We start from the raw sequence: 17,619 nt of genomic DNA on the forward strand, positions 1-17,619 counted from the left end.
AACACAAAGACATCGCTTATTGTATCTTGATATTGAAGAACAAACTGAGGTAAACACATAATAAAAGGAGGAATGAGACTGAATATGAAGGTTTTAAAAGGTGATGGTGTTAGAGGCATTTTTGATGTTACTGTTCCACAGGGACCAATCTATAAACACTTATTGGTTATCTTAGTGTGTTACACTGAGGCGATGTCTGCCTCCGGTGTTCCATTTGAGCCATTAATTTCAAACCTTATTTTATGAAAATGTGCCTTGAATTATCTTATTTTTTTTCAAAGCAGCATTTCTCCTGCACTGTTATAACTTTAACTAAATGTTTCCCAGGATTCTCTTTTCCTCTACCACTACCACAAAAAAAGATAAACAAACAATGACAGTAATTATTTAAAGTGTGTTAACATGGCTGAAAAACAAGATTTAGTCAAACACAACAGGTTTTACTGAACGAGGCAATGCAAATTGCCCAATTTTGTGCAACAGTGCTTAAAGCCAACAGGTCCCCAAGGAAGAGGTGGATTACTTTAGAAAAGACTCCCACAGCAAATAGCCTGAGAGAAGCTCCAACTTGAAATGAGACTTGGGTTGGAATACACACCATCTGTAGCTTCTTTTGCGATGCTTTACACACACAAGCCTATTTGGTAATACCTATGCATACAGTTGTTGTGCCCTTCAGAAAGTGATGATGCAAACACTGTGGTTCACAATAGGACCCTTTCATCTCTTTAAACACCTAAAACAGAATCCCCACCCCCCACCAAGGTATTGTTAACAGCAGTATTACAGCAATACAAGTCTGACAAACGTCATGTGAATTAATTTTAAACATGAAAGAACTTTGACCAAAACATATGTTTTCCTGGCGCCTTAAATTTCTTGTTTAGCAGCTTCACACTGAAGCTGATGACGTCAAGATAAGCATCTTGGCAATCTTTAGTGTTTAGCTCACGCCATTTCTATGGCAACATATTTAGGCGGAACTGTCCAAGATAATGGGGATAACATATGTGACTTTTTTTTTTCCAGTGGAATTTTTGTGCTTTAATATGTGAATATGGGAGGTCAGCCACAGAGACTGGGACATGATGAGTCCTGCATTATTTGAGCTGATTTTTTTTTTTTTTTTTACTTTTTATAAGGAAAACACAAATCTGAGCAAAGACGATGCTTCTGTGCAGTGAAGAGCTTCTAAAATGGTTTGGCTTTCAACAATCACATAAGGGAGCTAGAAAAGGCATTTCCTGATGAAAATGGGTGTGAATGCTGATTGCTGAAGAATTGCCCCAATAACACTGAAATCCAGTGCTGGAACAGCTGAAGGCTGAGATGCAGTGCTGCATAATTATGGAAGATGAAAATAAAATTACTTAAATGTATAAAAGTATAGAAATATTTGTCAAAATAAATAATACCATGCATACTGGACCTTTATATGAGCTTAAGTTGCAATCTTGGGCTTTTATTTTATTTCAGAACATCAGATCACTTCCTGTAACTAACTGCAGGCTTTGTTTTGAAAATTTGACCTGATGATGGTACTAGAACAAAGTACCATATAAAGAGTCACAAAAGCTATTAGAGTTCATCTTGAGAGGAGCTTGAATGTCTGTAACAAATATCAAGGAAATCCAATAGTTGCTGAGACATTTCACACAAAATGTCATAGTGACACTAGAGGAAAAGGCAGGGGTTCACAGAGGTCATTAGGATAAATCATCTGGAGACCATGAATGTGTGTATAAGATTTGTTGCTAATCCACTGAGCAGTTGTTGACATATGCTGCCAGATCAACATTGCCATCCCTTTAGCTGCACTGCTAGCGTGGCTAGCAGTATCCTCTAGCTTTCTATCATCTCGGCAGCAGGTATACTAAACAGCTGAGGACAGCAGTTAGAAAAAAAGACAAAAGACATCTGAAGAGGACAAAGTGATCTGATGAGAAAGGATGGAACTTCAAGGAAGTTTCAAGGCTTAACTGAAGCAAGCTTATCGACACATCTGCTGCCACGGCTGATAGCGCTCCATTCAGTGCAGCCAAAAGGGGTGAATGTCAGAAACAGTAGAGAGAGAGCTCTATGACATCAACAGTGACTTTAACCGGCTGTGAACTCCAGGAATGAGGAAAGCAGAGCATTGCTTCTTTGAAACTGAGCTATGCACTTGGATCAATCAGCAAGCTGCTGTGTTGAATGGCAACAGGTGCTGCTGTGCTTCCTTTATTGTGCTACTCCTTTAATGTTTTACTTCCTGCATTTTAATTGTTTGTGAGCAGCACAGTCTACAAATGTCATCCTAAAGTCTCCTTCCACAATTTCTTTCAATGTCACATCAAGGCCGTCCTCCAGCCAGTGCTCCCAAAGGGTCTGAGGAATTCCATGTCTCTAGGTGGGGGTGGTTAAGACGTCATTACTTCCCACACATAGTGAATGGGCGAGATCGCACTAGAGTAGGGAGCATCAGAGGCTCCAGAGAAAGGAGAGGGATTAGTTACATAAAGGTATGCTTCCACATAGAGCCCAATTACAAACACGTTTCGAGTTATGTATGTCAAATGGTTTCTTGGAAGTTAGTGCGGAATTAAGTGTCGGACTGACACACATCCTCATCGAGAACAGGATGTTCTAGCAGATTTCAAATCATTGTTTCCACTGCTGGAAAATGATCCAAAAAAAGTGTCATCAAAGTCAAACTGAAAGCTTTAACCTCACCATCCAGAGAAGAAAGGACCTGAATCACTGCCATGCTAATAATGGCATTTAATGAAAAGGCAACTGAATGTTAGATATGAACATTTCACCTATCCTCCTCTTTTTATCTAACCTCATCTAATCTCACACCAGCTAGTGTCCACTCTTTAACATCTTTATCAAACCTCACCTATTTAACCCATGCTGCATGAGCTGTCATTTCAATAGTACCACTGTGGACATCAGGTGGTGTGAGCAGCTGCCACACACACCTCCACATAGCAGCTGCTCAGCAGGTGACGCATCCACTATAGGGCAAAATCCTGTAAACAGAGTGTCTGCAGGTGTTCTTTGGTCTAATCTCCTCCTCAGTCTGGCACTTTTTCTGCTTGGAAGCCAGGTAAACATGCCAGACCTGCACAAAGAAACCTTTGGAGAGGTTTGGAGCACTAGACAGCAGGGGAAACACAGGGAGTACAGGTGGTTCTACACTGCCCTCTAGTGGAGATAAAAAGCCAGTGCACATGTACTACTGCACATACTGCATCTGTGGAAACACATGGTATATTATTTGATGAACACAAAGTATAATCAGAGTCTCTATCTGTGCAAAAACAACAGTATAGTGAGTTTTTGTCAGTAGATCTGATGAAGCATCTCAGGAACTGCAGTAATACACAGACTTGAACTCCAACCATACGTACAGTATATTGAAAATAACAAATGCAGTGTTTATTTCTGATTTAGTCGAATGAGCTGAAAACCAAAGTGCCCAGCTGCTCTGGCAAATTAGTGAGCCCTTTTAAAAATGAGAAATATCTGTAAACAGTTTTTAATCATTTCTGTCCTTTGTAGGCAAGAATGGGCTGTCAAAACAACTAACACTGCTGTTGTGTTGGTCTATTTGTGGGATTTGTTGACATTTAAACACAGAATCACACCAGCTGTAGCTCTTAAAAACACTGTTAGGTAATAAAAGAAATTAGACAGTGGTTTTAAATAAAAATTACTTTATTGTTTTAAAATAAATGCATTTTTACAGTCATAAAACAGAGCAGCAGGACATGCACTACTGCTCCCAACACTAGAGGCAAACAAAAACAACATCAGAGGGAAAAAATAAAACAAAACAAACTAGGCTTGGTTTTTTTGTACTGCTGTTTTGTTTTTGCCCGATCTGTCTCAAACTCCAGGGTCTGAACTATATGGGTCTCTTTCATACAGACATTATTAAATGTCACGGTTCTGTTGTGACAAAACCAGACAATTAAGTGAAGAATTAAAAAAAAAAAAAAAAAACCAAATCAACTATCACTGTGAATCTAAAGCAGGAGCTAAAAACTGCAGCTTGGGGCCACCATGGACATCACGGGTCAGATGTGGTAGAAGAGAAAGCAGAAAAATGACTAAAAACAGAAATGCAAGAAAAGAGCACACTGAAAAAGCATAGATATCTGAGTTAAAAAAAAAAAAAACGAACTCTGCAAACATCTTAATCAAACCTGGAGTTTGAGACTAATGTTGTATTCATATACATCTTCATCTGAAAACTCAGTAAGACCACAACACAGGCAGGCACAGTTCTGCAGACTACATACTGTGTGTTGACAGATGGCTTCCAAAACCCCAAAAAGCAGAAAAAAAAACAGGTAATTGGACAACAGCTTATTCATAAACAGGACTGTATACTGTCGAAGTGCTTACATGCGACTTCAAAGAGATTAAACCCTTCATAGTGTTGATAAGATGGACATGTAGTGCTGTGATCACAGGCCACTGCTGTTTATGGATGGCCTTCTGATTGGGCTCTTCGATGAAATCCATCTTCTAGTATAAACATTTTGATAACTGTGACATGATATCACCATATAGTGTAAGGACAGTTTGATGTCAGCGCCATTAGTCCAGTTCTTGTTTGTGTTTTTACATTAGTTACAAATAATACTTCATTTACTGATCCTTCATACTGAGGACAGAAGAAAAGAATTTGCATATTCATTCTTCAAACCTAGTGACCTACTGCTGGTGTGTAATGATAAAAAAAAAAAAAAAAAAAGATTAATACTATGCGGTGTGAGAAACAGAATGGCGACAAAGTAAAAGTGAGCAGCGATCCCTTGTTATGTAGTGTACATGCACTAAAGCAAGGAGATGTCAGGGGGTTTCAATCTGGGTCAAATTCAAAGCATGCTGCTGTGACTGCGCAACTTGAAAGTGGGGTCAGAGCAGCAGCCAAAAACAGGCATGGAAAAATGTTTAATGCACTTTGGCACACACTGCTCCAAGTTAATGGGCACACCCCCCTTGCAAAATCACTTAGCTTCATGCCGTCTTTATTATGAACCATAAAACCTGCCAGTGGGGTGAGACACGTTGCCTTATAGTGACATTAGTAATCTACCTTGTTTCAACATCCCCACTAGACTCAATGACTTTTTAAGATGCACATTTTTGCAACAAGGATATCTACTGTAGGTCATAGGGGGAAACCAGATTTTTGAAGCCCACAGGACACTCATCTCAGTGCATTTAACTGTAGTGTGTTTCCAGACGTGCTTACTATTAGCAACCTATTAAATACAAATCAAAACCCGAGCTCTGTCACACCTGTCACCTAATACAATGAGAATTCAGTGGAGAAACTCGACTCACCAGCCCTGAAACAAAGACAACAGACATCAAAAGCAAATTGGACAACAGCTTATTCATAAACAGGACTGTATACTGTCGAAGTGCTTACATGCGACTTCAAAGAGATTAAACCCTTCATAGTGTTGATAAGATGGACATGTAGTGCTGTGATCACAGGCCACTGCTGTTTATGGATGGCCTTCTGATTGGGCTCTTCGATGAAATCCATCTTCTAGTATAAACATTTTGATAACTGTGACATGATATCACCATATAGTGTAAGGACAGTTTGATGTCAGCGCCATTAGTCCAGTTCTAAAAGACAGTGAGAGAACCAGAAGGATCTTTGGGATTGAATCTGCTGTTCGATTTTAAAGAGTTGTCATGGATGTAAGCTGATGGTCATCAGTCCAGGAGAATAGGAGGCAGGTGACCGCAGGAAACCAGAGAAACCTCCTGGTTCAGGCATATGTAAGGTTTCTGCTCAATCGCAGGACTTAAAGTTCATCTGGACTTCACCACAATATTAGTGTTGTATAAAATGACCTTTGTCGTGTTAATGCAAAAAAAAACTATATAATAATAAAAACGGTGTCAACCATGGCAAAAGCCATGCCATTTCAGACTCTTCAGCACGGCCTCAAACAAAACTGAGAAACAGAAGAATAAAATAAAACCATACAATATGGTTCGACACCCCAGGCCCCAGCCACTCCCTCCCTGGCCCCCTGACCAACAGTTGCTGAAGCCTGGTGGTCCAGAGCAGCTCAGACCCAGCCGCTGGTCAGCTTGTAGAACATCTCTTCGTCTAGGGATTCGTTCTGGTCCTTGGCACGCGTGGACAGGAAGATGTAGCCACCGATGAACTCGTGCACCACCTTACAGTCCACCTCGGCACAGATGAAAGACAGACTGGGCTCGTCTGCAAATTCCACCGTCACCTGAGCAGACAGAGCAGAGCACATCAATCATGCTTCAGTAACAACTGGCAAAATGTGATCTTGTTTCTCAATAATGTACTACAAACAATATGATGGGAAGCACTGCAATTCGGTTTGTGACCAATGTCCTATGTTCCCTGAATTACTTTTAAAAATTCCCAGAGGAACAGCGCAGAACAAGGCCGAGTTGATGAAAGGGCACCCAATAGATAACCCTTCAGTTATCTATTGAATGCAGTGGGTGTTGCGTTTTGGAGGAGTGGCTTTAGAGAGAAGTCAGAATGAAAAGGTGGGATTTCTTCGGGTGTCGACTTTCAAAATTGAGCTTCCTCTTGCTGGTTTATCCAGGATCGCAAAGCCTACCTTTAATCATCTAATTGTTCCAGAAACCTCAATAACTTCCAACACTGAAGAGCCTTTACATCAGACTGTCATTCCCTATATATTCCCTACCATCTTGATCTCCCAGTTGACATTCCATTGTTTCATGTTGCTGAAACGCCAGGTCTTGATAGCATCTCCAGTGCTAGCATCCATCCGGATCAAACGGTTGTAAGTGATGCCAATCAGTTCCTCCCGCTTTCCACCCTGGAACCTACAGAGAAGAAGAGGATAATTCACTGTGAACTGAGAGTGCAGATTAATTGACAGAATGAGTTGGTGTCAGCAGGAGTGATGAAATAATACATTTACTGAGCTCACCTGGCAAGGAAATGAGTGATTCCAAACTCAGGCAGGGACTGCCATGCTTGAATGAAGCGCATCTTGGCCTCAATGAGACTCATCTGGGCCACATTTTGGTGGGCCTCAAGGATCCGTGCTGAAATCTGACAAACACAATCATGTCAGTAAGCTCCTGCTACTTGACTCACCACAAACATTAGCACACTCTCCACAGTAATCAAATGTATCCCAGCACCAGACGTAAACCACCCACTGCACCCAGATCCACAAACACCCAATGCATGAACAAGCTGTGGCTGACAAGCCATGTACACACACACACACACACACACACACACACACACACACAGTCGGCTAATTACCAGAAAGCTGTCACAGTCAAGATCTACTTCACAAAGCTAGACAGTACACTAACAAATATAAACCTGAGCCCCCTGAGGAGCCAGACTAAGGTTAATAATAAGCCAAAGGAAGCTTATAGACCGTGTGAGTGTGCATTTCCCTATAGTCCCTTAAAATGATTCAACTGGAAAATCAGTGTAACAGAGACGACCGGTCTGACCACACCATCTCAGGTGAGGATTCTGCCATATCTGTCTGAACGCTTTCTGCTGATCACTTTACACGGCTTGCATGTTTCCTTCCTTCTAAGCCATAACTGCTTTCAGTTCATACAACTGCAGAATGAAAATCAGCTAACAGAGACTTGGAAAGTACATTTTTCGAACCTCCCACATGTTGCAGTCAGCTAACAATTAGCATTACATTCATACGAGCTATTATATTGGAAAGGTGAAAGGTGAAAGCTTCACTTGTCCCGGTTTAACTGCATTACAGTAAAGTAACTTAAAAAATATATACTGGCTTCTCTGTGATGGATCCACTTACCTTCTGTGAGTTTCTAGTCTCTGATTTTCATACTGTACAGATATGAATTGAAATCAGTATGTGTATAAATGGTAAAAATATAGTAATGATCATCAACCTAAAAAACTAACAAACTATGGTTTGCTTTGATAAGGGGTCAGCAGTGATGTTAAGTATATGGAAATGGTGTTAAGTGGGCTAAAATGTGCAGCTGTACAGTCTGCTCATTTTACTGAATATATTTTATACTATCACTGCAGTAATGACAAAATTACAAATGCAATACAGATACTCGCAATCTTATTAACAGAATTATGTATCACCCCTGAATACATGATAGAGCTAGTGACAAGCATCAAACAGACACTAACAAGAGGGACGCTAGCTATTCTACTGTGACTATCAGCCACTATAATGAATATCTTGTACAGCTTCTTCTGGTTAGGTGAGGCAACGCAGGCACAAAGTGTTTAGAGTTGACACAATCATGCACAAATCTAAGGGTTAAAGGCACCCAGTGGACACACAACTGAACTTACCAAGTCCCTGATATAGCCTGGCTGAAGAGGGGAGGTGAGGAGGACACAGAGGAATGAAGGAGATTCATACGAGGAGAGAAAAAAGATTGGATAAAGAAAAAAAGCAAGTATGATCAATGCTGAGGGAAGAAAGAGACAAAACAACAAGCAGGAGGCCATAATTGTAATAAAGTTGGAAGAGGAGGGCTTGCAGCCTGAGGGTCATGCATTGACTGGCCACAAGACGGAGGACACAGAAGCACAGTGTATAATTTGTAAGAAAAAAGAGGGAGGATTGCACACATGAAGGAAGTGTGCACTAGGACTGCACATTTCAGGTTTATTCTCTTCAGCTTTTCACAGCGGGCCATTATAGCAATCACGCTGCTTTCCTGTAATTACACTTCCATCCACAAGATGGTGATATGTACCAAGCAGCACACTTTGGAAGCAACAAAATGTAGAAGTGCCATGTCTCCAAGTTCCGGGAGTTTATTACTCTACTTTTCTTTGTTTTTGTTTACATGAATGTATAAATTTGACCCGAGACCACACTATTCTGTGTAATCTAAAAATTTCTGTGGATGTGTATCCGCTACTGCGTGGAAGTCCCCTAGGACAAAACTTACAACAGGAAGTCCAGTTTAAGAGAGATGGGGAGGGGCTGCAGCTGACCGACAGACAGTTTTCCTGCAGAGCATTCCCAGGCACGGTTCACTTCCTGATGTCCCTCACCCACTACACGAGTACACGAGTGCATGGGTACATATACATCCTCTATATACAGTATGCTCTTTCAAGCTGTGCCTGGGGACGACGGCTATCACACTGGGTTTGAGAGTGAAACTGGAGCTGGGCCAGACAAACGCCCCATCAAGCTCGAGTAGTAAATGAAGTAAATGAAACTTGATACTGGAGTTTTCTGTCTATATTATAAATTAAAATGGGTCGGTGGACAGTGGCCTGTGACATTCGAGCAGTGTACTCACTGTCAGCCATTATTTTCTTTATAACTACAGCTCCCATTAACTTTTAATTACACCCATATGGCTCATGGGAGTTGTAGTTATTGAATGCTACAAAATAACTGTTTTGCCTTAATTAAACTGAAGAAATCCTAAAATAGTGTCCAGCACAGTCACTCTTTTAGTGGACAATCTGTTAAGGAGCTTCAGCATAGCATGTGGGGACCAAAATCTAGCTGGCTGAGTAATGAGGAAGGTGCTGTATGTGACCTGGCTTTGTGAACACATTCATGATTTTAGTTTCTATTAGAGATGGTGAATTATTTTCATGTTTATGACCCTAATATCATTTTCCCGGTTTTCCTGACTAGTCCAAGAGGAGGAAATGAGACTATCAGAGACAAAAAAGAACCAAAACTTTACATGGTACCTCTGTAAATCCAGGTGATTCAAACACTTAACAGGGATGTGTGTAGAACTACAGTTGCTGAATCAGATATCTTAACAGACACACCCAAAGATTAATCTGACAGCATCATATGAACAGGTCAAGAATAAGAGTTTGCTTGCTTAATCCCCATTAGCTGCTGTATCATAGCCATTCAATGTCTTATAATACGGTTCATATCAATTTCTGCTCCAGTAATGCATCATTCAGCTTTAACTACTGAACATAAAAACATCCTTCTGGCTCTTTGTGGTGAATCCCTTCTTAAAAGTTTAACATCCATTCTAAAACCGTTCCTCTCTTTCTAGACATTCATTAAACTGCATGTCAGGGCATGGGCCAGACCTTTTCTGAGTCATCATTTACTGTACCCACGTCCCTCCAACCCCCATAAGCAAAATTACAACTAAATGAAAGTACAACTAAATGAAAACCAGACTGAGTGAGTAGACTACAGGGAGGGAACCCTCAGCTCCCTCCCTCACCTATCCACTAACACATGCCATGGTGGTCATGTACTCAGCTGCTCCAATGTACACATGCAAATCAGAAAGTTAAATAAATTTTAGTGCTTGAATGCTACAGCCGGGTAAGATTTTTGTTGCCACTCAGTTGTGACCAATCGCAAACAAATTCAGATTTCTCACCTTCAGTCGCAAGAAAAAGTAATGGAACCGTTTGCAATTTCCTGGTTTTCTGCCTAAATTGGTCATGAAATATGACTTTATCTTTACCACAGTCACAAATATCAACAAACAATATTTCTAAGATGATATAACACAAGCAGTCATGATCTTTCATGTATTTATTTAACACAGCCATTAAACATACAAAGCGATGGTGGGAAAAGTAATGCAGTGTTTTAATAATTGGTTGAACCGCCTTTGGTAGAAATAACCTAAAGCAAGCGCATCCGGCAGCTGTGGATTAGACCTGCACAATGTTCAGGAGGAATTCTGGACCATTCTTCCTCACACAACTGCTTCAGCTCAGCCATATTCTTAGGGCGTCTGATGTGAACAGCTCTCGAGGTCTGGGCTCTGACTGGGCAACTCCAAAAGGCGGATTCCATGTCTCCGAAGCCATTCTGTAGTAGATTTACTCAGATGTTTAGGGTCATTGTTCTGCTGCATGACCCATCTTGTTCTGAGCTTCAGCTTGTGGACAGCCACCCTGACATTATCCTGTAGGATTCATTCATAAACTTGGGAATTCATTTTTCACTCCACAATGGCAAGTGGTCCAGATCCAGATGTGAACAGCTCTCGAGGTCTGGGCTCTGACTGGGCAACTCCAAAAGGCGGATTCCATGTCTCCGAAGCCATTCTGTAGTAGAGTTACTCAGATGTTTAGGGTCATTGTTCTGCTGCATGACCCATCTTGTTCTGAGCTTCAGCTTGTGGACAGCCACCCTGACATTATCCTGTAGGATTCATTCATAAACTTGGGAATTCATTTTTCACTCCACAATGGCAAGTGGTCCAGATCCAGAAACAGCAAAGCAGCCTCAAATCACGATGCTCCCTCCACCGTAACTCACTGTTGGGATGATGTTTTCCTGTTGGTTCGCGGTTCTCTTTTTACATCATACATAGTGCTGTGTGTTCTTCCCAAACAATTCTACCTTCACTTCAACTGTCCACAGGACACTTTCCCAGTAGTGTTGTGGAGTGTCAAGGTGGTCTTTGGTCCACATCAGCTGATGCTGCTTAATGTTTTTATAAGTCAAGGTACTTCTAAACCACACCTCCATTCTTGTTTCATTGATTGGACTCCAGGCTTGCTGACACCGGATGCTAGCTGATGTTTAGTGATATCAGAAATCTACTGTTCGTGTTTTATCAACTTAGAAATATTGTGTTTGTTGATATTTGTGACTTTGGTAAAGACCAGATAACATTTCATGACCAATTTATACAGAAAACCAGGAAACTGCAAACAGTGTAATTAGTTTTTCTTGTGACTGTAGAATGAATAACTCTCCACTCTTCCAGCCCTTTTGTCTACACAAATCACACAAGCACAAAGACTGAGAGCTGAGGTAAAGTATCTATTACAGTCTCACATGAGCACCTCTACTGTTGAGTGGTTTGGGCGGTCTGCTGTCCTGGTTTCCCCATGGACAGAGGGGGGTGGGGAGAAGGAACTAAAAGAGGAGCAGGAAAAGTAAAGAACTGGGAGTGTAGGGAGGCTACATTCCAACCCGAGACAAACCTGAAGCCAGGAGGCACCCATCTGGGAAGCATCAGCTGCTGCTCCATCTCACTCCACAACCAGCTCAAACAAATAAACAACCTCTCACAAAATACATATTAGCCCAGACAGCTACCTTCTTCATTCTGTTTCTAACTACACACTTTACCCTTCACACTGCCATAACTCAACCTTACAATGCAATCAGACGTTGTGTGTTTACAGCTTTGCATGACCTACCTGCTTGTTCTTGTACTTCTTCAGATAGCGTGGGGACACGAGGCATTCTGGGTTGACATCGGTGGTGATCGGTTCAATGAACTGAGGGTCGGGGTTCATGTGCTGCATCTTGAGAAAGGAGAGAATGTTCTGAACCTCCAAGTTGTAGGAGCTGTCAGCCATGGTCTTCCCTTTGGAGGCCAAGCGACATGCAGCCATCCAGTGGGCATACTGTTTCTCCTGGAGGAAAAAAGTCAACCATGGATAAATAAAAATCTTTCGAAGCACAAGGCATGGTAGAAAATGCTTCAATAACTGCAGGCTTACCGTGTCACATCGAAGCCATATCTCATTCATGCCGTCAGCCACAGGGATTAGCAGCTTGATGTTGAATTTCTGGCCCGAGATGTTGACATCTGGAGTAACCTCACAACCTACACATGTGAAGCCACAGTGCAGAAAGGAAGAAGAGGTCCAAGGTCACACACATTCTTTAGACACCCCACCAAAGATAACCAAGCACTGCATTCTTGCATGCCCATTAAATGACTTTTTTTTTTTAATTTGTGTTTGCACCTCTAAGATTCATTTGGTGAGCAGGTGTCCCATGTGCCTCCTCTTTACTCTTGTAACAGGAAATTGTGATATCCTTGAATGTGCACCAGTACTGCTTATAGCCCTTCAGCGTCAGTTTCTTGGGTCTAGAAAATTATAACAGACAGAATAAGACAAATCATGTTTCAGATGGAAACTTCTTTTTCTTTATTAGTGATTCAATAGGAAGGGAAGGTCAAAACCAAGTACAAAGGAGAGTGAGGAGGAAAAACAATGAGAGCTTCACAAGTGCAAAGTCAGAGAGGTGAACAGGAAAGGAGCCAGTAGTGGTCATGAACATTAATGGGAAACTGTTGAAGACAAAATGCCTCTTGACATCATACCCCCTCCCAAGCCTAAAATAAATATGGTTTAAAAATATGCTGGGTCTACAAATGTCCTTTGACAAACAACCTATTACACTGATGCAAAACAGGCAACAGTTCTTTTTGTTTAGCTTTAAAATGTTATTCCCTAGGTCATTTTTTGACAAATACAAATTCTGCACAAACTCATAGACAATTAAGTGTTGTTGATAAAAGTGAAAGTGCATGTGGTCTTGTTGGATCAGGTAGTAGTTGATGTGGACTTACTTAAAGACTTTGACATAGTCAGCGAGCTCAGGAATAGATGTGATGTCACCCTGGGAGGAAGGAAAAATGCATTGTTAGTGTCAACCCAGAAGCTTTCGATATAAAAGATTAAGAACATAGTTAAACATATTGTACCCAAACCAGCGACCTCTGTGTACATTTTCAATGTCATTACTCAGTAAAGTATACTAAAGACAACACTTGCTATGTAATATCTGAAAGCTCAGTTTCCTCTGATAAGCTGTATAAACTTAACCTTTCAAGGCAAGGCTGCTGTAACAATAGCGACATATACTTTCAAAGCAAATGTATGAAGTGGTGCCTTTGTGGGGGTTGTTTAAGGGCCAAATATCTCACACCATAGGTCCTTTTAAATAACTGTCAGACTTTGCACTTATTGTGATTTCCCCCCCCTGTGTTAGTGTGCACTGTCTATGTAAGGTTCTGCTCTTGTTTATTACAGCTGATGAAAGTAGACCATCAGAAAACAATCGAGAAACAAAGGGCCAAAATCATCGCCAAGCCTCAACAAGTGGGAAAACAAATTCACATAATGAGCTTGGGTAAAAAAAAATAAAAAATAAACTTGGACACGCCATGTAGATATAATCTAAAACCAGACAATAGTTCCTTCAATGAATGTGATGATGTGGCAGTGTTGTCATACCAGTGTTCTGGTTGTCTTTCCTCCCTCCAAAGTAATCTCCAGGTCCGACAGGGCTGCATCCACCTCATCCACCTCCTTCTCACTGTTATTCATGTGGTTGTCTGAAGACATGATTGACAGCTTGTTGATGTGGTACTGAGGAAAAGAGAGAGAGAGACAGCCCCAGTTAGGGTTATTTCTTAATAATAATTAAGCACTTCAATTTCAGTGACAAACTAAGGTTTCTGAACATTTTCTATTGAAATTCCATATTTCCAGATGTTTATATCCTTATCACAAGACCATAAAATATTACAGCACTTTGAATGATAAACCACAGCTACATGAAATATAGGGGACATGTGACTGTTATCACTTTGGACATATTCCAGACCTCGCCACAATTAAGAAAGGATGAAATTGGTTGTACAGTGTGGACAATGTGTTTCCAGCACATCTTTGAACTTAAACAGCCTATAAAGGTGTTTTTACTGCAAGCATGGTAAGAGAACGTGCAATCTACCAATGGAAACAGAAATTCATAAAGATGGGTATTTAACTGAAAACCTGTCATTGTTTCCCTCTTGGTGCAAGTCACAGATGCTAAATACAACTTGTTGACAAATGGCATTTATAATGTCAACCCATCACCAGCCGCCCACCAATATAGTATGAGTGAACAGCTGTTGAGATAGAGATACAGAGACAGAGACAGAGTCAGAGAGATATGTGAGGCTTTAGCCAGCTAAAGTTACAGAATGCAGAGCTCTCCATGACACTCTGTTCTTCTACCTCTTCCACTGACAGTCTGTGAAAACTTGCTACACTGGGCTTGTTTCCTGTTTGTGCATCTGTGTATTCTGAGTGTGTGTCAGTGCATTTTTTTTTTTAATCTGCTGAGGTATGAAGCATAAGCCCAAGTGTTTCCTCTGAGGAGCTTGGACTGGGAGGTCAACTACTGTTCTTGAGTCCAAGTTACATCATTTCTATGTTTTGCCAAAGTGTGACTTCCAGGTGAGAGCATAATAACACAAGCCAGCAACATACTGGAAAGGGGTAGTCACTGCTCTTTATTTAGACCCTGTGTATCCACTCTTGCCAGTGAAACCTAAGCCAAAACGCCTGAGCTCATGCTACCCAGCTGTAACACAGTAGCAGCTACGTGCACCAAACTGCTAACAAACAGGTAGTGACAGACTATTCACCAGTCTAAACACCAAACTCAAATAAGCACCTCTCACAGGAAGAGTAATAGGAAGCCAGTCATGTGCAATTATAACTGGCCTGATGAAACACACCTAAGACCTCAGAGTGTACCAGACCTTTTACAGGTATGTGAGCAGGTCTGGGAGACGGTGTCTTTCTGGGGTGGGTGGTCTGGGCTGAAGCACTGTGGCCCATGATGCTCTATAATTACCCTGAGGCTGAGGACAGGGTGGCGTCCTCAGGTCTTGGCACCCACAGTTTATGAGGGTCAGAAATAGTAGGGACTCCACTCCCACCCTACAGTGGGGGGGGGCAACCTCAGGAGGGGCAAAAAGGTGCTCACATCTGTATATCACTCCCACTGTTCCTCTTAAAATGCAGTCTTGCCATTTATGTAAATTGATTCTTAGTGCTTGAATGTTACATCTGGTTATTAAGATGTTTGCATATCTTCCTTAGTTTGTCTCAAAAGAGAAACTTGCACATCCCATGCCAGTGTCTTTAAAGTCCAGCCTGGCCCAGCTCTGTACAAGCAGCCAATCAAAATTTCATTAATGCAATTAATTAAATTTGATTGTAATTAATTATTCATACAGGACTTTTTTCAAGCAGTCTAATGATGTAATTTTTCTGTGAACTATGCTTTAGAAATAATGTGAACTGACTGACACTGAAGAAGCCCCTGTGGGATTATGTGTGCTAATGCCCCTATTATATCATTCTGCAACAGTGTACATCAGCCAAGTTTTATGACACATGCCGCAGCAGAACCGGCAGCCATATGGCTCAGCTTGCAACTGAAAGCCCAGTTCATTAGCTTCTGATTAAGAACACCCTTTATTCAGTGAAAAAAAGCACTCCATAATTTCAGATTTCAGATGCTGACAAAACAATGCAACAAGAAATTTTAGATTAGGCACGCACAACACACACACAAACCATCTTCTTACCTGCAGGGCAGCAAACATCATCATTTCCTCCTCCGTGCACTCAATTTCCTCCAGCAGAATGGCCCACTTGGCCTGTTCATAGAGCTGGTTCACTCTGATGGCATCATACTACAGATACGTACAAACAAACTGTGAATATACTAAAGTTCTCTCACAGGTGTGATGCGCACACAGGACTAGATCTAGTGAAGCCTAAGTTAAGGTTGTATGTTGCTAATGATACCCCATCGGCACTAAAATATACACCAAGTTGAATTTCAAATGTTCTAGATTTGATCTCGTACAGACCACCAGAAATGAAAACTACACGGGCTAAAACTCACCACAAAATATCAGAAAATACTACAATATTTAACCCATATCATCCAAACTAATCTGCCTTTTTCAGTGTCTATTCTGGCTGTGCTAAGACAGTGCACTTTGCAAAGAACACTATTACAAAACTCTGATATTTGGCTTCAAATAGGATGACAGAGCCATCTAGTACAACTTGGTCTCAACAAATGTCCCAACTGACTAAACAGTAATGTTGTTGTTCTGCTTTGCCCGTGCTATGTACCTTGGGGTTCAGGTCAAAGAAACTGTGGTATTTAAACCTCAGCAGCAGCACCTCGTTCTCCTTTACATCCTGCTCCATTAGAGACCTGGATGAGTCCAACCACCTGTACAGACAGGGATTATGGCTAGTTAGAGTATGTTTTTCACAGCAATCTCTCTCTGGCATCAATGCAGCCTCTTGCAAAAGTTTTGATCACTTGCACAACTTAAATATACTACAATCTACCACAGTGTTTCAAATTGCATGTAGTGTAGCCAAACCACTGAACCACAACGTAAAGACCATCTCACCCTTGGTTTATTTTGGCTTTGTCCAGAAGGGACTGGGGCTTGTAGAGTTTGACGAGGATGTCTGGTGAGGAGATTGGCTGGCTGACAGCAAGGATGCCGGGATTGCCCTCGGACAAGGGGCTGTCCCCGAACCAGGCGGATGTGGGCGACAGCGGGCTGCCGTCCCTGGAGTCATAGGTGGGAGTCATAGTCTTACTGTACAAGCCTGGACTGGAGTAGATGCTCCCTGAAAACACAGTCATCAGTTAGCCCTGTGTAATTCAAACGTACAAACAGAAAGTATGCACACAACATATTTAACTAAAACACTATTTACATTTTTCTTCAGACAATCCGATTAAGTGCACATTCACAAATACATCACTAAACCAGCATCAGGAGAAAAGGGTGAACACTTTACAAAAAGCACGCACACACTTGCAGCCCAGCAAGGCCAGCTAGCGCTCATCAACACCATGTGACTACCAGCCTGCAGTTTGCAGATGAGTGGCTTCGACAATGTCCTCCTGCTGATGGCGGACTGATGTGGATCAGCATGCAGATAATGCACATGATCAGGGTCACCCACTTACTCTCAGTCAAAAACCCGCAGGAATGTACTGCACACAGCAAACTCCTGCACAG

General features: G+C 41.5%; 1 protein-coding gene across 4 annotated transcripts in view; it reads right to left on the minus strand.

The window, feature by feature from the left end:
- Positions 1–4,609: 4,609 nt before the first annotated feature.
- The window catches only part of fermt2 (FERM domain containing kindlin 2), a 40,248-nt gene continuing 27,238 nt past the window's right edge, over positions 4,610–17,619 (minus strand). For 2 of the 4 annotated variants that reach the window (XM_020613994.1, XM_020613992.1), the window contains 12 exons: positions 16,996–17,221; positions 16,706–16,808; positions 16,147–16,254; positions 14,012–14,146; positions 13,345–13,394; positions 12,734–12,858; positions 12,485–12,591; positions 12,179–12,397; positions 8,354–8,374; positions 6,966–7,090; positions 6,717–6,858; positions 4,610–6,263 (listed from right to left, as the gene is read on the minus strand). In XM_020613994.1, coding sequence (XP_020469650.1) covers positions 6,090–6,263; positions 6,717–6,858; positions 6,966–7,090; positions 8,354–8,374; positions 12,179–12,397; positions 12,485–12,591; positions 12,734–12,858; positions 13,345–13,394; positions 14,012–14,146; positions 16,147–16,254; positions 16,706–16,808; positions 16,996–17,221 — 1,535 coding nt within the window. In that variant the 3' untranslated portion in view covers positions 4,610–6,089. The remainder of the gene's footprint in view (positions 6,264–6,716; positions 6,859–6,965; positions 7,091–8,353; positions 8,375–12,178; positions 12,398–12,484; positions 12,592–12,733; positions 12,859–13,344; positions 13,395–14,011; positions 14,147–16,146; positions 16,255–16,705; positions 16,809–16,995; positions 17,222–17,619) is intronic. The other 2 variants (XM_020613993.1, XM_020613995.1) reach the window with 1 other exon arrangement.

Source organism: Monopterus albus, unplaced genomic scaffold, assembly GCF_001952655.1.
Source record: "Monopterus albus unplaced genomic scaffold, M_albus_1.0 scaffold141.1, whole genome shotgun sequence".
In the NCBI taxonomy this organism is placed as follows: Eukaryota; Metazoa; Chordata; class Actinopteri; order Synbranchiformes; family Synbranchidae; genus Monopterus; species Monopterus albus.